We start from the raw sequence: 27,993 nt of genomic DNA, 5'->3' as shown, positions 1-27,993 counted from the left end.
TAGAGGGAAATGGATAAGATGATACAGAGAGGGGTGACTGGCTCCCTTAAGAGCAGAGTATTGCGGACCAACATAGCAGCCAGTGTCACATCCCATTCCTGCCAGATCTGAGGAATGTCCAGTCCTTGACACTTGTCCAATCCATGCTATCTCAAGCTTTCTCCTCCAGCTTCACGCCGGCTAATCTCTCCTGACACCTCACACAGCCCCGACAGGGAATCACTCTACCCTGAAAACAATCCACCCCTCTCCCTCTCCTCCCCAAATCAGCAGCAGCCCCCCTCTCCTTCTGTCTGTCTTCCTTATATTTCTCTTTACCCTCTCCCTCCCTATCTATCCCTTCCCCATTACTTCTCTCTGTGGCCTACTCTTTTCTCTTGCGTCTCCATCTGTCTTTGTCAAACCATATTCCGCTCCTCTTCTATCTCGCTCAATCTTTCCTCCCCCCTGTCTTTTTCCTCCTCCGTCCACACTTCTTCGCCGGGTATATCATGCCTCTGTTGATGAGAATCTGTGAAAAGACGCCGTGATTGCCGATTGAGGAATAGCCCGCATTTCCTTGAGGACTCATCAGCATTCAAGAACAGCGTTTTACTCCGCCGGTGGATGTTGCTAAAGTTGGAGGGTCTTTATCTCCGAGCGCACCTTTACAGATGGAGAGAAGCTCCGCAGGATCACTTTAGGAGCATAAACACAGACATCTTTCCCTCGACACCCATCTCCCTAAATATACTTTCGCTTTTGGAGAGAAAAGAGAGATGAGGGACTTGCTGATGAAATCTTTTTTTTTTTTTTTTTTTTAATGTTTGCACTGACAGGCCAATGTTAAAACTCTTATTTTAAACAGAAGAAACACACTTCCAGTCATGTTGTTTGCACTGCAGTTAGTTAGTCTCACAGAGCAAAATGAGATCCCTCACAAATCATTTTCCCCTAATTAGCGTATTTGGGATACAAGAATTCTCCCGAGACAAGTCACTCAAAAAATCCCATTTATTATTTAAATGTATTCAACAATTCCAAAAGATAAGATAGACAAACATGTCATAGATTTCATTTACAAGCTGTTTGTTCTTCTCATCATATCTACTGTATAGAGGCTCCCCACCCTACAGAGCACAATCTCATTGGCTGCTGAGGAAAATATCCGTCATTGGCTGTAGCACAGAATAACTCTGGAAAAGAACGATGGCACGGCAACATGCTAAAATGCAGACACTCACTGGTATGCACAGACACACTCACACGTGCACACGTACACACAAACGTGCAGTCATGATTGACCCAAGTCACTCACCCAATCAATTTCATTCTCAAGCAAGCTGTCAGGCCGCCATGTTGAGTAAATATTACCATAATGCCTGTGTGTCAGTGAGTATGCAGCTAATGAATGGATGACATCCAGTGAAGCTCAGAGACACTGAAACAGAAAAAGTCGCCCACTCACTGTTACTGTGCTTGAACGCCCCCTCCGCCTCCCCACAATCTCACTCACTTCTCTCTCCATCTTTGTGACTTTCTCCCCCCCTCGTCCTCCACTTCAGAAGCCACTTTTTTTTTTTACAGCCTAAGAAGGCTCGGAGGTCAGCACAGCAAAGAAGAAGAAACTTTTCAACTAGGTTACCTCTTGAATCTGAAGATGTTTGCTTCAGCGCATGGCTGGTGGTGCCGAGTAGAGCGTCTGCATAAAACTAGAACATCGAGGAGACAATTTGAACTTTGAATCCGAACAGCAGCGGGACATCGTTGTGTGTGCGCCAACAGTGTGAGGTGGTTCGTGGTCTATATGAGATGTTTCATTTTCAGAAGGTACAGTGCAGAATGTATTATTATTCTCCACATGAACATTATATAGTTACCTTGCTGTACCCAGCGATGAAGAAAAACACCCACTGCCATGAAATACTAGCAGTCGTAAAGATTTCTTTTCCAGCTGTTAGATGTCTGCGCTGCATCACAAATAACATCTCACAAATCCGATCTCTCAGTCAAACAGGATATCTTCACAAGGGACAAATATATTCTTTTTTTTTTTTTTAAATCTCATCTGTGTAGAATATTATGCATGTCTACAAAATAAAAACACTCTAAGGTAAAATTGCACGGAACAACACTACGAGTTTCAGTCAATCGAGTCCACTGACGGCACAGCCGACTGTTTGCCGCCGTGGAGAGAAGAGGTGAGGTCATCCACTTTTGCAGGGTTTTCATTTTTGTTGTTGATATTTCTGTGCAATGGAGCAGGGCTGAAGAGGAGAGACACTGAAAGCGAGGAGCTTCTGACACATTGTGGTGAGGAGTGTAGAAAAAAACCAGCCCGCCTCCACCTCCACCCCACGTCCCACTCCTCCCGCCCGGCCCCCCTCAGTGTGTCCTCAGGAGCTTTGCATCCAGGCTCGGCTACAGAGCCTGGATGTCTTGGCTGATGAATACGAAGCAGAGGTGTCCGTGATGATGGAGAGAATTAGGAAAACTAGAAAGCATTCCAGCTTTTAACACACACTCACCCCCCAACCCCCCAACTCTTTCGCTCAATCTCTTCCTGTTCCTGTCTGTCTGACTGTCTCTTGTGTCTGTCTGTTCTCAGTCTGCGTAGAGGATGAAGCCAGAGAAGGTGCTGTACTTGTTGTTGTTTCCTCCGTGGGCTTTGCCTCCGTCCAGTTTGATGTAAACCTCGTCCCCTGCGTCCAGATGGAGTATGACGCTGTTGGAGGCGTAGTCATAGTTCTGGTCGGCGTCTTGGGCGATGGCGCTGGCACGAACCTGGAAGAACAAGGACAGACAAACATGTAGGAGAACGGGAAGGCTTGTTAGCTACAGTACAAATTAGGACAGTAACTTCATTCATTTAGGAAAATCCCCAAATAAGTTGTCATTTTCTCATACTGTCTGTCTGAATATACCTGTAATCACCCTCTAATGAGCCTACATGTGACATAGGAAGGGGAGCCAAATCTAAATGGCTCGTTGAATCACGTTTTCTGATCTAGACAGCCCACAAAAATCTGACTGTGTCGTCTTATTTCACAGTTTGTGGGTTGTTAGGCACTCCAGATACCCAAATTTATGAGCACACGCACTGAAAAAGTGTGTATTTCATCGTACGTCCCCTTTAAAGAACTTGCATATCTCCACCAAGGCTGCACAATCTTCTACATTTGTTATTTTAATGATAGAAAATGATCTGAATTTTTCTAAGATCAATATGTGCATTTACAGGAAATCCGTCGATATGAGCGCCAGAGTTTTTATTGATTGTTTTTTTTCTGTTCAATGAAGTGTAGGAGTTTATGAGGAAATAGTGAACATATTCAAAAATGCCCTATTTCACAATGATAAAAAACAAATCCTTTAGAAAATACCCAAAGCCATGCCTGGATTCAGATCTCCACCAGCAACTAGTCTCCCTTCTTCCACGGCCTAAAGATCCACACAATTGTATTGATATCTACACATCACATTCTCCCTCCCCCGTTCCACTGCATTCAACAAACGGTTACCAGTTCGTGGCACAGCCTGTTGTGGTTGAGTGGAATGACTAAGACAGACAGTCATGTTTCATGGTAAAGAAGTCATTTTGCAGCATGTAGCTATACATTAGCTGTAGATTTATGATTTATGATGATATGGCTATTTAGTTTTAGGCAACATTTAGCTTGTCATCTAAGTGAGGGATAATGTACAGCGAGCCGGTCATTGTTGAGTAATAAACCCCGACAGGGCTCGAGGTCCACCCCTCTGCTTCACGTCGGGATGCAGCATCAACCTGAAGGGGTTTATTTCACAACAATGACCCGCTAGCTGTACATTATCCCGCTTATTACACGACTACTTACTTAAGAAATCAATAATTTGACACAAAAACAGTCCGCCAGAGTCCGACATCAGAACTGTGCCCATAGCAACGATCTGTTATACATAGCAACGGTCTGTTATACATAGCAGCGGTCTGTTATACATAGCAACGGTGTGCTATAAAGAAATAACAGACCACAGAACACCATCATTAACTTATCAAAATCAAGTATTCAACAAAGCCGTGTAATTAGCAGTTGTTTAGTGCAACTGGACTGGATGCAACCGTCACTAATGCTAAGATGCTAATGTAGCTCCTCAGGGATTGAAGCTGTAATTTTGACAATCTAACCGGTGACAACACATTAGTTAAGGTTTGTAAGGACTATGGTTGTTGGTAGTTATTGTTGGTTTTCTTTAAATATGCCAAATTGTAATGTTATGGGTTATTTTTGTTAAGACAGCTAATATGTGCTAACGTCAGTTGTCACTTGTTGCCACGGTAACTACTCATGTATTCTACATCCTGATGGGGAGACCAGTGTCAGTACGGCCAGGCATGGCAGGGGCAGCCTCCTTTTGTCGCTGAGTACTTGGGATTGGTAACGGAGTGAAGCCGGGCGCTTATCGTCAAACTCTAACTATCAACTTGATCTGTAGTACGTGATGCCAATGTCGTTTTACTATTGGCTCACAAGCTTTGTTAGAAGTGGGAACCAAAGTGAAATGAACAAAATATTCATTTCGGACCTGCCAAAATTTGTAAAATGATTAATACGCAGTTATAACAATTTAGTTTTAATTTTTAGGCAAAAGCTTCCCTTTTATTCTGCATCTTTCTAAAAGCGATGTTCTTTAATTATTCGTCTACATAAAAATGTTATCAAGCAAACAAACAAATAAGACCCAAATGGTTTAAAAAAACAAAACAGAAAAACAGCGTTTCTTCTGAGTAGTGTCAGTAATGAAGAGGCAAACAGTCTGACAAACCACTCTGCTGCTGCACCACCAGAGAGACACATTTGTTGCACAGAGGGAGAATGTATCTACCAAAATAAAAAAAAAAATCAGTTTTTCAGTATATTTTTTGAAATACTAAATGTCACAAAGGTTTTCATTTTGAAGTTAAATGAATTACTGGACACAACAATGGCACAAATAGTGCTTCATATTGATATTAAAGCTACAGGAGCAACCAGAGGGTCAGTCAAACCTCAGGCCTTTCTGTCAAGCAGATTTATGGGTTCAATCACGCCAGCGGTCTTCCACTGAAGACCTAACGCCCAACCTTGGAACAAAAGGTCCACAGAAAGAGAAAGTCTCAGAAACTCAACAACAAGGCTGGCTCTGTGGGCTTCTCAATGTGGTGGGAATATTACTGAGAAATATAATAAAAGAAACACGAAGGACGCCCACTGAATGTAAGCAGAAATATTTCATAACGCACAGAGAGGAGTGGCAAGGATATTTGGAATTACTTTGCATATCATAGAGGATATTTTTGATCTCTGTATTTGCTTTTGTCTGAGTGAGTGTGTGCCTGTGTGTGTGCGTGTGCATGTGCATGTGCGTGCGTGTGTGTGTTTCCTGCCTGTCTGGCTATAGGACATTTGGAGCAGTTTCTAAATAACCTGTCCTGGCTAATTAAGACCTCCACCACAAACATGCTCTCTCTCTCTGGGGAGGAAGGAGCTGCGGTGCCAAATGGGCGCTGAAACAATAGCTGTGTTTTCAAGCGCAAGTGTGGGGGCGTGTGTGTGTGTGTGTGTGTGTGTGTGTGTGACAGAGAGACTAATTGTACATGTCATCAACAGGAATGTCTATTACAAAATGCTGTCTAGTTGCAATTTTTAAGAACATTTTGTAGCCTTCGCTTTGCCGAATACAAATAAAATCTAAGGAGGGTGAGCAGAAAGTTGGAAACCAGCAGTGACATACAATGAAGGTCATAGACTGGATGTTGCCAGCATAGAGTGCGCGCCTTTGTCTGCTGGGGCCTCATTAAATACGATCCTCCACCACAGACATAAACCTAAACCTTATTCTGTAAAGTGTTTAGTATTTGGACAGACATAAAGAACTGAGAATGATCAAAATATCATCTTTTTTTATTCCATGCATTCTTCTTCCTTGTCAAAATCTGGCGCCTACATTACCCACAATGCAACTCAACCTCAGGAGCGAGCTACAGAGGTCCTTCCCTCAACTGACATCACTGATCTCAGTCCAACTTAGCATGTGCTAAGAGCAGTGGGCACATCCGGGTCTGAAGAGTGAAGCCAACGTGGAAGTGCCTTAAACCTGCATTCTTTCTAACAGCCAGCAGGGGGCGACTCCTCTGGTTGCAAAAAGAAGTCTGATTGTATAGAAGTCTATGAGAAAATGACCCTACTTCTCGCTTGATTTATTACCTCAGTAAACATTGTAAACATGAGTTTATGGTCTCAATCGCTAGTTTCAAGTCTTCTTCAATACAGCATGATGTTCATTTAGTAAATTATGGTCCCATTTAGAGTCAAATAGACCATAAAGCAGGGGACGCCTTTGGGCATGGCTACCTTGTGATTGACAGGTTGCTACTACGGCATTGTCTGTGTTTTTGTCTTACAACTTTAACCCTTTCACAGTGAGTTTTCAGTTCATGAAAGTTAATTGTAAATTTTGGGTTGCCTGTCTTATTCAGCATTCGGTTGTACTTAGCTCCGCCCTCTTGTGTCACTTTTGGGTTGCCTAAAAACAAGATGCCGTGTGATGTTCAAAACACATCACAGTGACTACGTCCACTCTCTATAAACAGTCTGTAGTTAAGAGACCAGAAGACCAGACTGAAGGCAAAAAGCCCCCAAAACAAGCAAGAAGTAAATCTGAGTATCTCCACGTCTGTGGGTCTACATGGGTCCTGAACTGCTGATAGTAATTGACTGCAAAGGTTCAGAACTAAACATTTACATTCATTGCATATCAATGCAATGCTCTTGGGGGATCTCTTGTTGGGTCTCTAAACTATAGAGTACGGTCTAGACCTGCTCTATATAAAAAGTGTCTCGAGATAACTTCTGTTATGATTTGACGCTATATAAAAATAAATTGAATTGAATGTTAATCTACCGTGTAACTTTGGTTATAATTCCTAAACTCTCCACCAAATATAGATGCTAAATTAAAACTTAAAGTTGGTACTTTAACCTAATGGGCATTGTTGTAGAGCAAAACAAGCAAAAATGTGCCACTCTCCAAACGCTACGCAGTATCTCAGTGCTATTAAACATTTACTAACAAGGAGAACTGCATCAGTCGTAACTTAAATACAATCGAACAAGAAGATCATTATTTTCTCTCCAGATGAAAAAAGAAAGCACTGTACATCCTTTAAAGCATCCATTGGTTGAATAAGCCAATTAGTCACTTAGTCCGGTCAGTAAGGTTGAATCAAAATCAATAGTTTACGTGCTTTTGAAGTATTTTCTTGTGGCTCATTATCGGGTCTTCCTTGGCTCGGTGTTTGTCCACACAGCTTTAAATTGTGGCTTTTCGAGCGGGGTGTCGACAAGCTGGCCCAACAGGCGGCATAGAGGATGCCCAATAATTAGTTGGCCTATTTAAGGAGTATGCACAACAGGCGTATTGACAAATGTGAGGAGAGGCCAGCTACTGACGGAGATCTCCTGCACAGAAAGCAGCGCTGTTGCCAAACCTAACAGGGACAGGTTCTCCTGACATAAAGATGTATTAAATTATATATTCAGTGGTTTGAAGACAGAGTTTGTTGAGTGGTGTTTTCACTCTACACTTCCCAGATGTGACTCATCAGTCAATCACTGTGTTTCGCCTTTTTCTAAGGATTCTGTTCATGAAGCTAAGTTTCATTAAGGATCTTCTTCTTATTACCTTTTCTGCCATAATAGCTGTCGCTGTTGCTGCTAAACCCTCAGCTCATCCTCGATTGATTTTTAACAACCTGCCATTTGAAACATAAAAGTGTGCAGAGGTGTGCAAAAAGAACTGGATATTTAGTAGTTTGAATCAGTGTGATAGACTAGAGAAACGGCAGAGTATTCCTTACATTTTGTATATTTTTAAGCTGATGGTACAAGAGTTAAAAGCCTGTGATAGAAACCAGAACGTTTTTTAAGAGAAGCATAAAAGTGTCTTAAGTGCTTTTCTCCAGAGCAACACAATGACAAACTGACAAAGTCACACTAGAGGCTAGACTAAGTCTTTTCTGTAAAAAGCATTTAAGTGGTATAAGGTGCCGTATCTGTGACACCTTATATTGAACCTGGCTAAACCAGGCTGCGTGATGTTGGTAACTTATTACAGAACATTTCTTCATCTTAGGTGGGAAAACATTTCTGCTAATATCCACACATAAATCAATATTGTGAGCGCTGCCACAGTGAGAAGAACACCGTGGTGGAAGAAGTACTCAGAGCTTTTAATGAAGTAAAAGTAGTAATACCACAGTGTAAAAATACTCTGTTACAAGTAAAAGTCCTGCATTCAAAATCATACTTGAGTAAAAGTACAAAAGTATTAGAATCAAAACATACTTTAAGTATCAAAAGTGAAAGTACTTATCATGCAGAATGGCCCATTTCAGAATAATATATATTATATTGTTGGATTATAATTATTGATGCATTACTGTATACATCGCATTAATATTGAAGCTGGTTATGGTGTGGCAAACTTTAAATACTTACCTGCTGAGCAGCTTAATTTACAAAATATATATCATAATTTATAAGTAGATTTAGATTATTTATACAAAATATTAATATGTAAAGTAACTAAAGCTGTCAGCGAAATGTAGTGCTGTAAAAAGTACAATATTTATCTCTGAGATGTAGTGGAGTAGAAGTATAAAGTAGCGTATAATGGAAGTACTCTGGGACCTAAAAATTGTATTTAAGTACAGATACTTTGTTACATTACATTATACAACTATGTATAACCATTATTAACACTGATTTTCAACATTAAATACAGCAGCATGGACTGCAAAATGGTTCTCAAAGTTTCACCATAATAAAAATGTACAATTTTAATTACTTGCTCATAACCGCCTTCAAATCATTGTTACGCTTTTAGTCATAGACTAATATTTTGCTGGATTTCTGGTGAATGATTTTCAAAGAGGGAATTGTTTTCTGCGTTGCCTTCAACCCACCGCATTGAGTGACGAAGCGGAGAGGAGCGAGGTCGACACTTCTTCGGCCATTCTCAACAGACTTGTTGTCAATGTTTTAAAATAAAAGCTCAGTTTTGTAATAGAAGGTGAAATGAACAAAGAATGGGCTTTACAACACTTTTAAAGTGAGCCAGATGAATTTAAAAGAGCATCAAGAGTGGGCACAACATTAAAGTAATCTTTGTTCAGAGAAGCAACGTTTCAGTCCTAACGACCTTCCTCAGACTTTATCTTTACCGTCTTTATGTTTCAAGAGGAGGTTTGGAGGGTGTCTCAAACTTTTCAACAACATGCCATCAACAGTGAAAGTCACGTTGTTATGAAATGTGCGAGTGCTGTAAAGGCTAATCTGAATAATTAAATCCGGAGGAGAGGTTTTAAGATGCAGGAGTAATATATGGAATATTGTACTTTTTTATTGTTTATCCTCCTGATTAAATCCAGCACAGCTCATATCGATGTGCAAACAAAGCCTCCTGTTCTGATTCTGGGACGCCGGCGTCCAGAGCATATTAATATGATATGATGCGCCCCGAGCGTGCAAAGTCAACACCATCCTATTAGAGGGTTAGCGCCTTGGGTTGGCGAGGGAGCGGGTGATGACGGCTCAGGAGGATTTGTCAGTTGGGATTTTAATGAAACTTTATCAAAATATTTGCTCTCCAGGTGTTCACACAGGACCCAGGGAACCTCTGGCAATGTCACAGATGTGTAATACCTTTAAATTATTCTCTTCATTTGCTCTTGACGAAATTTAAGTCGTCTTCATGTGCATGATTTATAAATATAACATTTTCCTTTTTGCGGAGACAGAATGAGTAAAGCCCTGGTGAAAGCACACTTCCCTGAAATGCTTCCAGTTCTTCCACAATGATATTTTTGTCTTGTTTTGTTTCTTTGCTCTAATGGTTTTTATCCCCTTCTGAGACTAACTGCCGCAGTCTAGGCCTCATTCGTTTGCTTTCAATGATAAGCACGCATGAATAAAACCTTACTATTTTTGAAATAATGATCAGGGAGCTCCTATTGGAGCTTCTTTTTTTTCTCTTTCCCTCTCTCTCCAGTGCACACAGGGAACTTAGGGATATGAGGTTCAAATGCAGGCTATGGCGGATGTATAGCGAGAGATGAGCAGGACAAACAGCCGACTGGCAGCGCGTGACCTTGACGCAGAATATGTAGAGGAACTTTGACAAGGCAAACAAAGCATGAGGCTGCAAGCGCCGGCTCCGGCGATGGCAAATGAGGTGTCAGGCGATGTTGTCTTCCTCGTGGCTGCTCGTGCGTGTTTGCATCCGTCATATCGTCAACGTGATGGCTTTGATTGAATAATATTCTGAGTGGAGACGCAGAAAATTCAAGGCCGTGCTTGGGCTTAATAGATACAGTAATGCATGCCGCGAAAAGTGAAGTGTGGACTCTCTTAACTTGTGCGCGGTATAACTGTGAATATGAACATCACAGTTATGAATAATACAGGTGTTTAAGTGCACATTTTAAACTACGGACTGTCACCGCCCCACGATAAAGTGGTGTGTCTTTTACAATCCACCTCTATTGAAAAGGCGTTTTACATTTTTTCCATCCAGCGGCTGTATGCGCTTCTCTTCTAAATCCCTATTAGAAGGCTGTTTATGAAAAGCTTGACAATTTTGAAGTTTTATCTGTTGTGTCTGCTGCAGGAGGAGCAGGCAACGTCCCACCGGGACATCTTACAAGAGGCTTTGTCACTGTGACAAGGACATGTCTCACGGCTCCTCTGACAGGGATTTGTTGACTTGATGTTGAGCCTCCATTTTGGATCAACGAGTCTATTGGTCCTCTTTAAATCAAAGTGTACTGCCGCCTAATTGTGTTTGAACATTCCAGCCGTGAACTGCATGCTTAATGGCAGCTTAGATAGCTTGCCACCGCTATTGAGCGTGGTCCAACATTTCCCTGCACAAACACACTCACACGGTGAAGGAGAGACATCCACATGCATATTATGTGCACTCACATACACACACACAATATGCAATTTTACTGAAATAATGAGAGCAGGAAACTACAAGAGAATTGTGGTGTCAGAAAGCGCCGGGTCTCCCATGTGTCACAGGTTTATTTGTTCGGAGGAACCTAAGTGAAAACATGATAAGAGATTCGTTGAGACAGGAGATTTGCCATCTGTCAGACGAGAGTAGGAAAAGGCTTCCTGAATTAATTTCACCAGCTGTTCTCTTTGTACCTGCTCAGCCTCCTTTGAAACAGAATGACTTTGCTGCACAAACCTCTCGCTGTTTATGAAATTGCTTACACTAATGCTAAAGGGGAGTCTGGTGTCGGGTGTTAGTTCATTAGTTTATCACATGCATCACCGATACGCAATCCAAATACTGTAGAAACAAACTTGCCAACCTTGAGACCTCAAAGGATTTCAAAAACATAGCGCGGGGTCAAAATTTGAGTTTCAGAGACTTTGTTTCCTGCATTGTGTTAAAAATAGCAAAATATTAAGTACACTGCAACAGCATTTTTATGTTGAAAGGGCCTTCTTTTAATTTTACTTTTAATTCTCAGGAATAATTCTCCCCTCTGGCGTGAATTTGTGTGAATCTCTTGCATAAACTGATATTCATCGTTTTCCATTCATTAATTTTTTGCCCCTGCTTAAGTATCTCGGTCTCTTAGTACTCTCCATTTCTCTCCTTCTCTCACTCACTGAAGGTCCTTTCAGACACAAAGTGACAACGGCACCACTGCACTCTAAAACCCATTATCCTGAATGGCTTGCACCACACCACGACGACTTTTCGCTGCGTCGAGCAAAGCCCAACTTTGGGCGCTGCACGCTGTGATGTGCGGCGAGCGCAGCTCAAACCGCGTTGTGTTGCGAGCATCTCTTCCACCGGGAAACAACATTTGGTGTTGCTCTTTTGAGATCCAGGTGGAAACAGTAGGGTTTGTGCCAGAAACAGGATGGAAAAGGGAAAAAGGGTGTGTATATTTATCATAAATTGGGAGAAATTTGGGAGAAATTGTGACCCCGGGAGAGGGCAATGAAAAACGTGAGTCTCACGGGGAAATCAGGAGGGTTGACAAGTATGTGGAGAAACCTTCTAGAGGCCAGAATTGTAGCAGTGGCGACAAAGAAAAAAAAAAATCAACACAGCTTCTCCTGAACTGAAAGAGGAAAACAGTGGCGGGGAAAAGGAGGCATCACCTTTGACCTGCAATCCAGCCACTCTTTTCTTCCTTTGTGTCTAACTCATCATGCTCAGTTAATTACTGAGATAACACAGCACTGTCTGCTTCTGTAGCCCCCAACACCAAACCCACAATCACTGCTCCCGGCATTGTCTGGAAAGAGACTTTTACAGCAAAATTTTCAACCTTTGTTCACACTAAGCCTGTTTTTTTTTCCCCGGTGTGCTTCCTAGTAACCCTGAGGCGCCGAGATGTTCCCTTTTTTTTCTTAAATGGAAAAAGACTCCTCTAAAATGAGAGCTTCTGTACAAGTGTTGGATGAGAGGCAGACTGGCAGCTTTGCCATGACATGCATTTTTCATACAGTAGCCGCCGATTCATCCTCTCTTACTGTTACCCATTTTCATTTTTAAGAGGAGGGGTGCAGAAGGTGTTAAACACACTGATTTATTTAGCAGACTGTGAGTCATTTGAAGCCATTGACTTTGCTGCTGAAGAGGGAGAGGATAATTGTGGGTATCACTGAAGACTGAATTCGGGGGACGGCTAAATGTCAGGGGCGTGGGGAGAGATGTTTGCATAAGAGGGCCAGGGGCACTTGTCTATCTCCCATATGGCCCTCATTATAATGAAGAAGTCCTATGAGTCAACAGCATAGCCTCCTTGAGTCAGCCAGCCACAGGAGACCATCCACAGCCTATTTTAGACCGTATGTTTTTTTGCAAATACACAAGATATTATAACTATATTTCATGAGCTATAATCCGAAATGCCGGCGCGGGGAATGTGAGCACTAATGGCTCTAATGGCTCTCTATTGGAGGAGCTCAGTGTAAAATGTTCTAAAGGAACAGAATTATTACAGACAAGTGGTGGGCAGTTTTCGAGCTGAAGTTTTGAAACTTCACCAATAAAATGATAGATTTTCCTCCCCGTGCTCGCAGATGACAGCCCGGTGTCATCTTGACATTTCCAATCTGTGTGGTATTTCCTAACAACATGGGCCAATCTTCATTTGATAGCCCTCGCACCTAATTAGACCAGCTCTAATGTTCCACTCGGCAGAGTGTCAAATCCAATGTCCAATTACACAGCAGATCAAGGCCAAAGGTCCGCCTCCACTACCTCTCGGGCTGATTATAGAAGATATGCCACGGTATGCATCACGCAGAAAGAAATGGGTCTGTCAGAAGAAGGAAAGAGACACGCACGCACACACACACACACATAGAGGGGATCAATACCGCAGGCGAAGAGGCTGAGGGACTGAGGGTGGCTCTCTCAAACCCTGTCTGTCTGTTTCAGACAGAGTCTCTCTGTTACACCGGGCAGACACACAGAGGCCTCTCAGTGCCGGAGTCAGACCACGATGAAGAATAGCAGGTCTGAACATTACCAGAATGTTAAAATCAATCAAGTATTCCTGTATGAGCGTGGAGATACCTCACAAAATCACAATTTTTCTTTGATTTTTAGACTGAAAAATACAAAATCAATAGCCAGAATGTCTTTTTGTTATTCACACCTTCCTTTAGAGCCTCTAACCTAATCAAACAGAGCAGCCCCTCATCCAGATGGCTCCGCTCCTGTGTTTAATGTCGGGAGTGACACCACATGCTAAACACAATGCGTGGGTTTCACCTGGATGCACAGCAACAGGATAAACAGTCTCCTGTGCACCAGAGCTGAAGACCCCCTCCGTTGGAGGAGGTGTCTATGAGAGGGAATGGTGTGAGAGGGAAATGACTCGCGACCGAACTGAACTTGAGCAACACTTTGAAGCAAGCGCAAAAACAAAATCTAAGAAAAGGATGGCACGCTCTAACTCATTCTGTTATAGTGCAATGCATCACTTGAGAGCAATGAAGAATATTGATGGCGTTGTGTGTTAGCAAATCGATTCTGTGATACCGCAATCTGGATTCTGTTTTGCTGCTTTTTTTTCTTTTTTCTTTTGAAAGAAGTTTTCCTTTTTAAGATGAAAACTTTCTTCTCCTTTTTTTGGAGAAGTGAGCTCCTGCAGACCTGACATAGAGGAGAGATGGAGGGCAGTGCACAGTTGGGGTGGGTTGAGGCAGCGGGTTAGGAGGGGGGGGGTGGAGATGAAGAAGAGGAGGGGGGCAAGCATGCGCGTACGTGTGTGTGTGTGTGTGTGTGTGTGTGTGTGAGGAGGAGACTGCGGCGGTAATTGCTAAGGAAGAGCCATGTGCACGAAGGACGTTGAAGCTTATTAAAGGAGGAGACAGAGTGATTATTCACTATGGTCCTCTTGAGAGACTGACGCTCAAGTCATTGCTTTTAATTAACTCTGAAACGGTTTTGCGGATTAATAACAATATTAAGAGGGGAATGGAGAGGAGAAGCGCAAACACGTCCTGGATCTGGTTCAAGCTTTTTAATTACAATTAAATAGACTCGATGGCACAATAGCCAAATAACTCTGTCTCTTTTCTGTCCTCTTTTTCTGCATCCATTGAACTTGTCGTCATTGTCTCTGCCGTGTCTCTCAGGATGCGTCCAAGACAGGTTAGAGCAAAGCATTGATTTACTGGAGAGAGTTTTTTGGCACGCGAGTAAAAAGAGCAGGCGACGAAGAAGCCAAAAGAGTGTGTGTGTGTGTGTGTGTGTGTGTGGAGAGAGGGGAACTTGGAAAGCGGATACTGTGCTGAAAATAGATTTCTTATTTGTTTGTTTACCAGGAAGCTCACTTTTTTTGGGCTTGGAAAGTGTCAAAGTTGTGTGGGGACAGTGTTGGGATTCTTGTTCTGAAGTGGAAGTAGAGGAGAAGAATGGATGCTGATGTTCAACACAGCTTGTGAGAACCCCTGGAGTGGGAGGAGCACATTGCTGGAGTGAGGCAGCACTGCAGGGCCTGGAAACCCGCTGCTTCACTAAAGCCAAAAGATGATAAAATACTAGTATTGTCTTCAATTCCCCCGGCCTCCTCTGTCCCAGCTCGCAGTGTAGCTTTTTGCAGCCTTAATGAGCTGAGGAAAGCACCGGTGTGACTGTAGGAGCTTCGGTTTGACTCTCAGCACTTCATCAATGATGTAGCATAAAGTTGGCCCCAACATTTATAACCATTCACAGTCATTTACACACACTGAGGCTCTGGGGCCTTCTCCATCAGCCCAACAACACGCAAAAACCTAATAAACAGCACAGCAAGAGGACAGCGTGTTTATGTAGCAGCTATAGAGAAAGAGACGCCGTTACCACTTTATAAACATTGCGCGGGGTCTCTGGAGATGCACACTGTGTGTGTCTAACTTAAGTACCTCCACACCCTCCTCTCTTGGGAGCACAACGAAGCGGGAGCAGAAGGCGTTTTATAGGAACATATGTTCTTCTTTCCCCCATTATATATCAATGCTTTTACGCCCACCCATAAACATTACTGTTGAGTGAGACATTATATATAGGAGGCGATTGCTGTAACTCTTTTTCCTTCCTGGGTGTGAACTTGGCGAGGGTAAAGGAATTAACCTCTGGCTGCCATGCTGCACATATGTACTTATAATATAGCAGATTTCAGCGTTAATAATCAATGATTTTTTAATATATTCCACTTGGCAGAAACATTCAAAACTTGAGAAAATGAAATGATTTCTATAGTCAGCAGATGTGAAACAGGTCAGGGAGGCTGCTGGGACGTGATGTGAAATGACAGTTTAGAGGATCAGATTTGGTGTTTTTTTTAAACTTATATTTATTATTCATCTCATCTCTGTGTTTCTGACTGTAGAACAAGCTGATGACGGTGAATCAGAAACCCCAAAATGTTCTTGAAATAGACTACAAGTGATGCATTCCCTGAGCCCTGTGGTAAGTGTGATCTCACTTATTGTGTGCAGTAAGAAAAAAATGTCTGTCACCAGCAGCAGCAGCAGCAGATCTCATTACAATACTGTGTCTCCATGAGTTCACTTCACCTGCAGCTGAGCAGTTATAAAATTAGAGCAATGCAAACTTAACTTTAACACAGTAACTGAAGTATTGAAATGTTGCATGCACTGAAATTGTTTTTTGCAGGATCAAATGTGACAGATTTAAAATGAAAGGTTGCTTCTTTTCTTTTCTTAACTTTAATACATTTCCCTTTTTTCATGTTTGCCATAATGCTGGCAACAAACTCTATGAAAGAGACGCAGTTTGCAGCAAACAAAGCAAACAATATCTGCAGCAACATCCATCTTTTTACAGTGTTTCGGTGTGTCTTCTCCATGTGTTCACTTCACTTTGTGTGGCAAGAAATAAAGTGCAGCTGAGCAGTTATAAAATTAGAGCAATGCAAGACACCTTTAAGACAACTTGAAGACAACTGAAGTATTGCAATGTGTTGTCACTGAAATTGGTTTTGCAGGATCAAATGAGAAAGATTTAAAATTAGGGATTGCTTTTTTTTTCTTAACTTTAATACATTTCCCTTTTTTTTCATGTTTGTCATAATGCTGGCAACAAACTCTATGAAAGAGACGCAGTTTGCAGCAAACAAAGCAAACAATATCCATCTTTTTTACAGTGTTTAGGAGCAATAAGTTTGCAGATCAGAGATGTGACGGCTGATTGGAAAAGCTGCACATTAACCAACCTGAGAAGAGGAGACCCCTCCGGGGGGCGCAAAATACAATTAGAGCCCCATTAAAACGATGCATCAAAGAAGCTGAGAATAGATCATGTAGACGTCCTAATGCATTTAACACCACGGAGAAGACGGATGGGTGCAGCGGTGGACAGTCAGCACAATCCGGCGGGTTTTAACACACAGACAGGTATGGTCCCAATAATGTCAGCGAAATATCTAAAATCTCCTCCTCCTCTTCCTCTTTACACCTCCAGCGCAGACAAGTCTAAAAGTTATATATGAGACATTTGTAATAAAAGAAATCGGCTTTTATAATAATAACACTTATTATAATAATTAACTGGGAATACAATATAATAACTCATAAAAATACTCTTCAATAATAAAAATGAAATGCCTCATTAGAGACACATTCAAATATGTTCACAGCAGATTCTTTTTCATCATCGCTCTAAATGCCAACACACTCCGGCACAAGCTGCCATTCAAATTCCTCTCCATATTAATCCTAATTCAGGAAAAAAAAAAGCGGAATCGGTTTCCAGTTTTTTTTACTGCGTAAAAGGCAAAAAAAAAGATCTGCGCGCACAAGACTGCTCGTCCGTCCAGCCCAAACTGCGCCCGTCCTTTGCAATGTCAGAGCGCATCATGCATCATGCAGAGAGAAGACGGACGCGGGTTGCAACCAGTCAACACATCTTTATCTCCAGGCGCGCTCAGTGCCACAGCTGTGCGCTCTGGGCTTTTTGGAGACGCTCGAGACGGCAGATGTGCACACTCTGCTTCACAATGTCACTTTTTATTCACTAGCTTTTTTTGGATAAAAATCACTGTACAGTTGTGGATTTTTATGAGAGAGCAGCACCACAGAGGATGAGAGTGAGAGTCAGGTATAACTCATAAAAAAAAAGTTTCAAAGCAGTACTAACCTGTCCATTCTTGCAGAGGTCTGCCCACATGCTGGTGCCATCGCCTCCTCTCATCAGCACATGGTAGATGAAGAAGTAGGTACCCGGTATGCTGCAGATGAACTTGCCCGAAATGCCATCATAGTTGTTGCCCAGGTTGGTGACCACGTCGTCAAACTTGAGGATCTCGTAGCCTTCGTGGGGGTTCTTAAGCCCTGCGTAGAAGGCCACCCTGGGCACCGTGCTGTAGGTGGCTGTGCTGATAGCTCCGTTCCCCCCCAAACCCAAAATCCCAGTCCTTCCCTGATCCCCTCTGTCGCCAGGAGGCCCCGCTGGTCCCGGTGGCCCCGGTTCTCCCGGTGCTCCGGGTGGTCCGGGCTTGCCTGGCCTGCCAGGCTTCCCCTGTGGGCCCTGCAGTAAGGTGGAAGGTGGAAGCACATTGCTGTGGTCGCTCAGCGCCTCCGCCTCAGCCTGGAGACCGGTGGAGCTGGTGCTGCTGGCCGGCGTGCCCTTGTTCAGGTAGGGGTCGCACACCATACGACAGGTGCCAAGCATCTCATAGTGGCTGGCGTCTGTACCCACAGAGCTGACGAGCACAGGGATGAGGACCACCAGCACCAGGACCAGCATAACCCCTACGGCAGCCGCCACCAGGGTCTTCCTCCCGATGCTGAGTCGGGGAAGGGGCTGAGCTGCCAGCGTGGGTCTCCCGGGGGCGGAAATGGTGACTGCTTGGTGTGGGGAGCCTGTCACCGTCGAAAGGGATCCCGAGACCCCGAGAAGAGTTGCGAGAGGACCGGCGAGTGTGTGAGGATGAGACAGAGACCCACATACACTTGATACTCCTCACTGCTCTGCTCAGTCACACTGAAGTAGCCAACCAGTCACTCACCCATACAAAAAGACCCAAGGAAACCCGAGCATACACAGGGAGACATTCAGCCTGTACTTACAAACACAATCTGACTTGTGAGAAGAAGCAAGAAGGATGCAGATCCCAGAGGAGTGGAGTGAGAGACGGAGGGAGCGAGACAGAGAGAGAGAGAGAGAGAGAGAGAGAGAGAAAGAGAGAAAGTGATGAGAGTGGGTGAGTGTGAGAGATACAGAGCAGCCACTGGATCTGTGTGTGTGCGTGTGTGTGTGTGTGTGTGTGTGTGTGTGTATGTGTGGTGAGTTTGTGGTGGCGGATTCTCAGGCTTGGCTTTTTATACGGCAGTAGCAGTGGAGCCCCCCCCCCCCTCCTCTTCTCCTCCCCTTCTCCTCCCCTTCGCTCCCCCATCGAGTGAGAGGTTGGTGTGGTTGCGTCCCCTTCTCTCTCTCCGGCTCACTCAGAGGAAGGACTCTCATCACACTGCATGTCTTTCTACCACTCTCCTGAAACCACCGAGAAACCAACACAACCCCCCTCTGACCATCCTGCTCCCCCTCTTTCATCCCTCTCTTTTCTTGTCCCCCTCGCTCTCTCTCCCTCCTTCTCCCCACTTTTGATGCCGTTTCTCACTCCCTTGCTTTTTTCTCCTCTCTCTCTCTCTTCAGCATCCAGACTCTAAAAATAAAGATGGAGCTGTGGAAAGACAATCTTTTTTTTTTTCTTTTCCTGGAGGTGGGTTCTAGAGATTCATGCATATATATGCACAGACACAAGATAACACTTAATCTGCTATGCCAGGAAACGCTAGCAGCTTCTCAAAGAAAAAAAAAAGGTGCTAATTACAAAAGTTAATGCCAAGAAATGAATTCATGAGCCAAAAAGATTGACCTGTGTAATAGAAATTAAACATTGCACATGTAGAACTATTTGAAACTTCAGATCTTAGTGGCACATCACATCACTTTTCTTAAGGGTAAAAGCAGCCAATCTATCCTTCCGCTAAGGACCACCGACACTGACACTCTTCTGCTGTTGTTTTATTCCCCTCTTTGTCTTTCCCCCGTGTCAATAACCCTGTTTCTCCACCTGAACGCGCTGACAACGTTTCTTATTGGTGTCTTTTTTTAGGTATTGATTTCATGGTTTTTATCAAATCAAGGGTCCTGGTTGGGAGAAAAAAAATCTATATGCAGCAGTGATGTCATTCGTTTGACATTTTCATCCCTTAGAGTGATGAATGGTAAAGTATGAAAGCAAATCAAACAAGGTGTGTAGACGGCTAACAAACATAGTCATCATGTGCAATGTGTTGCGTTTGCGGAGGGGAGAGGTCAGTCTTCAGTGTTCTTGGGGTCTTGATGCAGTTCAGAACACGAAATGGACAAATAAATCAAGTTGGATGGAGAGAATATGGCACGTCCGTGTCAATATGAGCTGCCGATTGGTTAAAAAAAAAAAAAAGTGTTCATGTCAGCCTGACAGAGGCAATGGTAAAAACAGCAGGGGCGGATTTGCACTGATATCTCTGGCTTTGAATCACAGAACTGAAGCCAGTACAGCTGGTAGCTCAACACCACACACAATCCAGTGATGTGCAGTTCAAGGTCACGACGATCTAAATGATCAGTTTCAGTCTTTTAAAATCATGTCTGAAAAGTGAGAATCTGGTGCAGTTTGTTCATGGTAGATGTGAAATTCATCAGGAAACTACAGTATATATTTTAGATGTGAATGCTTTGAAGGTGTAGTTGTTCGTCTTTTCTTCAGCTTTTTATGTTATGACGTGAACACATTTTTGGATAAACGGGCCGTCGTGCCTTCGAGGACTAAGAGTCTACAGGTCGTGTTTTCACTTATCAGTTCCACCTCTCTATTTAAAGGGAACATATCGTGCTCATTTTGAGGGTCATACTTGTATTTTGGGTTTCTACTAGAACATGTTTACATTAGGGCTGTCAATCGATTAAAATATTGAATCACGATTAAACGCAAATTAATCAAATTTTTTATCTGTTCAAAATGTATCTTAAAGGGAGATTTGTCAAGTATTTAATACTCTTATCAACATGGGAGTGGTCAGATATGCTTGCTTTATGCAAATGTATGTATATATTTATTATTGTAAGTCAATTAACAACACAAAACAATGACAAATATTGTCCAGAAACCCTCACAGGCACTGCATTTAGCATAAAAATATGCTCAAATCATAACATGGCAAATTGCAGCCCAACAGGCAACAACAGCTGTCAGTGTGTCAGTGTGCTGACGTGACTATGACTTGCCCCAAACTGCATGTGATTATCATAAAGTGGACATGTCTGTAAAGAGGAGACTCGTGGGTACCCAGAGAACCCATTTTCATTCACATATCTTGAGGTCAGAGGTCAAGGGATCCCTTTGAAAATGGCCATAACAGTTTTTCCTCCTCAAAAATAAGCGGAAGTTTGGAGCGTTTTTTAGCCTCCTTCCTGATAAGCTAGTATGACATGGTTGGTACCAATGGATTCCTTCGATTTTTCTAGTTTGATATGATACTAATATCTTCACTCTAGCTTTTAAACTGAGCTACAACCTAAAAATCACAAGTTGTGTTTATGCGTTAAAGGAAAGAATGGCGTTAAAACAAATTAACTTTGATAGCCGTAGTTTACATTATTTTTCTCAGTGTCTGTCTGGGTATTCATGTATTCACCCTCTGAAACGCTCCATTTTAATGCCTGTCTCTTTAAGCCCCCCTCGAGAATAAGCCCAGTCTGCTCTGAATGGCTTGTGAGGAAAATTTGGAGCACCTTTGCAAAGGTAGTTCTCAAGCTGTGGGTGGAGATACTCAGATGGGGGGTGATATATTCTAATGAACCTGCATGTGACATAGGAAGGGGAGCTGAATCTGAATGGCTTGTTGAATCAAATGTTTTCTGAGGCAGCCCACAAAAAAAACTGACTGGGTTGTTTATTTCACTGTTTGTGGGTTGGTACTCCAGATACCTAAATGTATGTGCAGTTTTTTGTGATATGTCCCCCTCTAAAGTTGTGCTAATCAGTAAAATCAGATGGTGTAGTCATTGGTTGTTATAAAAGTCTGCAGATTCTTGGCTTTCACATGGTGACTCATTCCTGGCTTAGAAAGGACTGTTTGTGCCTGAGCTGGACGGAGCTCTTGTGACGGATTGAGATGGATCAATGAGCAGGATGCCTGACCATTTGTCACCACTACACTTGACATATCACCAGTTATTCTGCTGCATTTCTCTCTCTTCATCATCATTAAACTTCAGTTGCAAACTTATGGCATCACCAGTTGGTTGTCTAATTTATCACTGTGAGCTGAGAGACATACCCAAATAACTGGCACACCAGGTGTACCTGCAATGCATATTTGCCTGTTTTGTTTTATTCCTCATAACAGACATGGAGTTTGCCTATATGAGGGAGCACACAAGCCCTAAATTGGTTTTGGGGTTTGTTTAGGGGGCCATTGTTTGTTCTTCACACCTGTCGGCTGTAACTGCCAGTGAGATCACTGTGCCCCAAATCTCTAAATCTCTGAACCACAGAGATCAATGCACACAGGAGAGGACAAACAGAGAGAGGTAGCGATGAAAGAGAGATGAGAAAGATGGGGAGACAAGCAATAGAGAGGCAGAAGGGGAGCAAGAGGGTGCAACATGGAGAGGGAGTTAACTGCCGTGACAGCTGAGCCTCATATCAGTGGAGCTGGTTTGTTTTGCTTGATTTGTTGGAGCATATAGGGAGAGGATCCATGAGTGTCGCTGACTGTTGTGGTAACACGTATTTTAATAGAGGTGACGTGTTATGAAACCTTGAATTGCTGCATGTGGTAGAGAGAGATTATCAAGATCTGAGTTGCATTTTTTTATATGCCTTATAGATGTCACATGTAGGGGGTCACATGAGTGGTGCAGAGTTTTAACTCCGCAGAGGTTGGGTCGTGGCACCTCAGGCGTGATGCGTTCCAGCGAAAACATCTGACATTGTTGGCAACCAGACAGGTTCTCAGCCTTTTGTTGCTCTGGTTGGTTGTGGTGCCGCTCAATGGGGAGTAGAACTGGGGCGATATTGTGACACACATGTGTTCGGGGATTAAGAATTACAAAATAGGAAAAAGGGAAATTTTAAAATACATGAATAATTTGTCCTTGTATGGTTTTAACTTTGCAGGTGTGGTAATTGTTTTGGTAATTGATCCTGTGTCAATGCTTTAAACTGTTTATTTGGCCAGATGCTGTGAATATAACGTTGACATATCATCACCTTTTAAATTGATATGGTGAGCAAACAGCACACATCCAGCCGTTACGGAGCAACTCCGTGGCCAGAGGCATTATGTTTTTGGGTTGTTTGCTCGTCCGTCCGACCCATTCTGGTGAACCTGATATCTCAGGAACACCTAGAGCGAGTTTCTTCAAATTTGGCACAAACATCCACTTGGGCTGAAGGATGAACTGAATAGATTTTGGTGGTAAAAGGTCAAGGTCACTGTGACCTCACCTAACCAGAACACCTTATTGGTGCATGTCAGACTCTAAAATTCATTTGTACACGTCTTGGTCAGCATATGGTGAAGACGCATTGAAGTTGAAATATATAATCACATAAGAGTATTACTAGCTTTTAAAGGTGCTAAATACGATATACAGAGCATTAATATAGCATCATACAACTATTTGCTATGTAAAGATAAAGAGGAGTAATGTCTACATGAGCAGAGAAGGAAGTCACTCTGTGTGTTGTAATTAGAGCTGTCAAAGTTAACGTGATAATAACGCGTTAACGCAAATTTGTTTTAACGTCACTAATTTCTTTAACGTTTTAATGCAACTTGTAATTTTTATGTTGTAACGGGCTCAGTTTAAAAGCTAGAGTGAAAATACTGGTATCATATGAAACCAGAAAACCTAATCACTAATCCATTTGTACCAACCATGTCATACTATATATTGTCGCACAAGAGGTTAAATAATGCTCCAAACTTACGCTACATTTTGGCGAGGAAAAACTGGCATGGCCATTTTCAAAGGGGTCCCTTGACCTCTGACCTCAAGATATGTGAATGAAAATGGGTTCTATGGGTACCCACGAGTCTCCCCTTTACAGACATGCCCACTTTATGATAATCACATGCAAATGGGTCAAGTCATAGTCAAGTCAGCACACTGTCACATTGACAGCTGTTGTTGCCTGTATGATTTGAGCATATTTTTATGCTAAATGCAGTACCTGTGAGGGTTTCTGGACAATATTTGTCATTGTTTTGTGTTGTTAATTGATTTCCAATAATAAATATATACATACATTTGCATTAAGCAGCATGTTTGACCACTTCCATGTTGATAAGAGTATCAAATACTTGACAAATTAATTTGCAATTAACTATGGACAATCATGCGATTTCATTGTGATAAAATATTTTAATCGATTGACAGCCCTAATTTTAATCAGAGCTTTTCTGTGCTTTGTTTACATAGCCGGGCCGGCCGCGAGTGTCTTTTAGTGCATGTTAGTGCATTTGAGGTGAGTATGCCCCTCTGGCTAGCTCACAGCCATCGCACTGCACTGCGACCAATGGCGTTGTCATGGAAGCGTAGCACCCATCCTCCGGTTCCCCCTCAAGTTAACACTGTTAGCTTTGTCAGCATTGCAGCTATTGTTTGCGCTGTTAGCACCGTTAGCTGCTAGGTGCCGGCTCAGCCGTCGCCATGCTGAGAGCCGTGTGGAGGCAATAGATATGCTATGAATCTTTAAAATATTATTGTAACCAATAGAAATGATGGCCACTCCTACAAGGTTTTTTTTTGGGGCATTTTCTCTTGTTTAGCACAGCTGATGGGACTGTGATGACAGATGACGCTTTTGAAATACAATAAGTGAGCGGATGCGAGCACGAGACAAGAACAGGATACCACAACCTCAATAGCACCGTGTCCAGGCATCAGCCACATCCAAACACACCTCAAACGCTTCTAATCACTTTGTACTTCTCCCTGGATACAAAGAGATGGGGAGGCAGAACAAATGTGTCTCCAAATGTTTCAGAAGTGCACAAGGGAAAACATGGAAGAGTAAAAAAAAAAAAAAAAGACTTTCAAGGATTTGATTTTTTTTTTTTCAAGAGAAAAGTTGAACAGGTCACAGAGACAAAACAACATCACAAACACACAAGCAAACACAGTAGATGCCTCATCTCTATTTGAGTTTGTGTCTCTGATTGCTTCCCTTGTGTTGCTCCTGGCCGAGGCTTATCAAAGAGCTCCTTTCATAAGTGCCAGGATCAAGCCACTGCTGTGACTGCTTGGCACCCACTGAGGTGGTTTGGAGATGGGGAGGACGACGGAGAGAGGGGGGGCTTCAAGACAAAGAAGGCAAGGCAGAGGAAGTCAAAAATTGAAGATGGTGAGTGAAGGGGAGATGGTGCATTTAAAAGAAAATGGGAGAGCAAAAAGGGCTGAGTTTGGAGGGGAATTGCTTACGGCTTCTGCTTCTGTCTGTGGAATAAAAGTGTGTTTTTGTTCATGACAGGGAGAGAACGGAGAGGAGGGCGATCTGCGAGTCTGGGGAGGAGTTGTTTTATATATGTGCAGAGAAAATTAATATGTATTTGCTTTAAGCCTTCCCTGCCTCAGTGAGTTTTTGCTGACGCACTCTATAATGCACAGAATATCCAGGTGAATGCAGAAACAGTGAAGGACATGACTCCAGAGGAAACACGCACACACACACACCGAATACCCTGAGGCCATGTGTTCCTCCTCACTACAGCAGCCATGCTTCTATGAAGCCTGACGTCTGCCCTGTTTACTAAAGCATGTGACAGCGTTGCATTTTTACAAGACATAATAACTCTGACTTTGCAGACCAGAGCTCATCCACTTAAAGGTGAGTCAGCCTGGTGTTCCTTCACGCTCGGGGGTCCGTGTTTGATCCTGATACCAAAGCGATTATGACACGTTGTAACCACTTTGCACGTTATGTGCAGTCATATTCGCTTATCACACGCACTTTTCAGCGCAATGAGCTGATTACAGTTGCGTGCTGTGTATGAAATATTTATTAGCTGATTACACAGACATGCTATCAGCCAAGAGTAGGATACTGTACACACAATTTAATGAAGATGTTCAAGCTGCATTTTGTCACCCTTGAACATGGCTTGGTCTTTAGTCTCTTTTTTTTCCTTGACTGAGCAGCAGAGCTCCAGGGGAAATTGTTGTTTAACTCTTTGTCCTCCAATCTGCAGAATGAAGAGAAGTGAGAAATGACACTGACCTGCTGCAGGGCTGGCTAATATATCCAGGTATCATAATGAATGTGGTGATGTGTGTGTGTGTGATTCATGTGTGCGTTGCCTCAGTCTGCCTTGCCTGCGGCGAGCTGGTCGTTGCTTCACTCGGTCTTGACTCCTCTCCCTCCAGGCTCCCAAATGATGGGATGACCTTTCCACCTCGGCCAGGACTGCAGCGTCACTCGCAGCATGAACTGGAAACTCATCTCCTCGCTAAACACTTCGCATCGCTCTCAACTCTGCCTTCCTCCTCCACTTGCATCTGATTTGAATCCGGCTTTACACGAAAGGTCAGAATTCTATAGTCTTGGGATCCATCATATTTTCAATATTTATAGCACCACATACAACCATTACCATTTGTCATGTAAGCAGAGCAGGGTACTCAGGAATTTCATTTTACTCGCACAGTACTCTTGATAGCAGGATTCTACTCATCCTAACTGGACACATATAAATATCTATTTTCAGTGAAACATTTTGTTGCTGTGTAAAGACTGAAACAAATAGCGAAAAAAGGAAAGTAGTAATAAATGTGTTTTGATTCCTACCTTTCCCTCGCTTCTCTGACCTGATCCTCCATATTGCTTCAAGGTCATGAAATTCAAAGTTTGTACATATATTCATGTGTGTGTTGTCTGTGGATGAGTGATGACTGTGGGCCGTATGTCGACAGGTAGGAACATCTGGCAGGTGTTACTAGTGCTTTGATTTTAGTTCAGATTAAAGCATGTATGTAAAAATGTAGTATACACAAATACATCCATGTGATCGGGGGGCTGGAGCCGTGGTATCGAGGTCCCGCCCACACACCCGCCCGAGCCAATCACGTGCCGAGCACGGCCGCTGCTTGTTGGCGTGAGCCACCTAACTGCTACGTTAGCACCACAGTAGCTGTTTGGCTAGAAAGACACAACAACTAACCATAATATCTCTATAACTACATTGATGATCAAATTGACTCATGTTCTATTACACAGACTCCTGAGTCGTGTTTCAGAAACGTCATCTTCGTGTCTGATATGAACACACACAACGATCCGACATCAGTGGAAATGTTGCAACGTTAGCTAGCGACACGGTCAGTGACTGTATGAATCAGAGACTGTATATAAATATCTTTATACAGTCTATGTTTAAAACAGACAATCACGGTTATGGAAAGTTAAAGTTACATCTCCTCTCTCGAATATTTCCAGAACCTCCAGCTGCGTGACTACTTCACTCATCTCACCCCCTTTTTATATCAACTTCAAACTTCAGAAAAATGAACACTTGAACATACATCAGCGTGATAAGATACAAAATTATTTTTACTTTGTTTTTTTAGTTTGGCCCATGTCCCATCCGCTCAGGCTGGTCACATACACTGTTCGTAGCTATACCAACGAAAAGTAATGCACTGTAATCAGTGTATATCCCACGAAATCACTTTGCATGTAATTAATGCGATCGTGGACCAGGAAATATAAATAGCGTTGAACGCTGCGTAGGGAGGAAATCGGGGTGGATGGGTGGGTCAAAAAATACCGGACTTTCGCCCAGGAAACCGGCGTTAGTGTCCCATGTTAAAACCAGAAGTCAACGTTGATTTATTTGTCACGTAAGTTACGTACTTAAATAACGCCAGTTTTTTTAATCCGAACCATGATCTTTTCTTAAACCTAACGAAGTTGTTTCCTGTGAAGTTTATTTTGAAAAAAACTGTATGCATTTAACGAGAATCTGACAAGTTGGAGAACAAAAAAGATGAACAAACGAACAAAAAAGGAGGACTAATTTTTTCGTAAGATATCATGCGAACCGTTGTATGGGAACCGTTGTATCCGCTAACATGTAGGGGGCGGGATTCATGACCTATACTGCAGCCAGCCACCAGGGGGCGATCAAGATGTTTTGGCTTCACTTTAGGAGAGCTGTCATGTTGTCCATCTTTATATACAGTCTATGTTTTAACCCTGAGAGAATGAAAGCTATCTCTATGCAAGACTCATCAGAGTTAATTGAACATGTTATGATCCCTCTGTACAGCTAGCGGGTCATTGTTGTGTAAGAAATCCCTTCAGGGTGATGAAGGGGTGTAATAAGAATAAACAACGTGCTAAACAGACACATCACTGTAAAATTTGTATTGAAACCTGAGTGATGAATATTT

At 42.8% G+C, this 27,993-nt stretch overlaps 1 protein-coding gene and 1 long non-coding RNA gene across 3 annotated transcripts in view; one reads left to right on the top strand and one right to left on the bottom strand.

The window, feature by feature from the left end:
- Positions 1–26,339, top strand: part of LOC119501462 — a 117,904-nt gene extending 91,565 nt beyond the window's left edge. Inside the window, exons 6-8 of one of the 2 annotated variants that reach the window (XR_005209828.1) lie at positions 15,917–15,996; positions 25,794–25,850; positions 25,969–26,339. This is a non-coding gene — a long non-coding RNA (uncharacterized LOC119501462). Of the gene's footprint in view, positions 1–15,916; positions 15,997–16,693; positions 17,088–25,793; positions 25,851–25,968 lie in introns of those variants that run through there. The other variant, XR_005209829.1, reaches the window with a different exon arrangement.
- LOC119501460 (C1q-related factor) lies at positions 976–18,687 on the bottom strand. Its single transcript, XM_037791835.1, has 2 exons — positions 17,686–18,687; positions 976–2,763 (listed from the first exon to the last, which is right to left on the bottom strand). Exons 1-2 carry the CDS (start codon positions 18,292–18,294, stop codon positions 2,584–2,586), a joined length of 789 nt encoding a protein of 262 aa, XP_037647763.1. The 5' UTR covers positions 18,295–18,687; the 3' UTR covers positions 976–2,583.
- Positions 26,340–27,993: the final 1,654 nt, after the last annotated feature.

The sequence above is a fragment of the Sebastes umbrosus genome, chromosome 14 (assembly GCF_015220745.1).
Source record: "Sebastes umbrosus isolate fSebUmb1 chromosome 14, fSebUmb1.pri, whole genome shotgun sequence".
Lineage (NCBI taxonomy): Eukaryota > Metazoa > Chordata > Actinopteri > Perciformes > Sebastidae > Sebastes > Sebastes umbrosus.
This window is presented reverse-complemented; position numbering and strand designations above follow the sequence as displayed.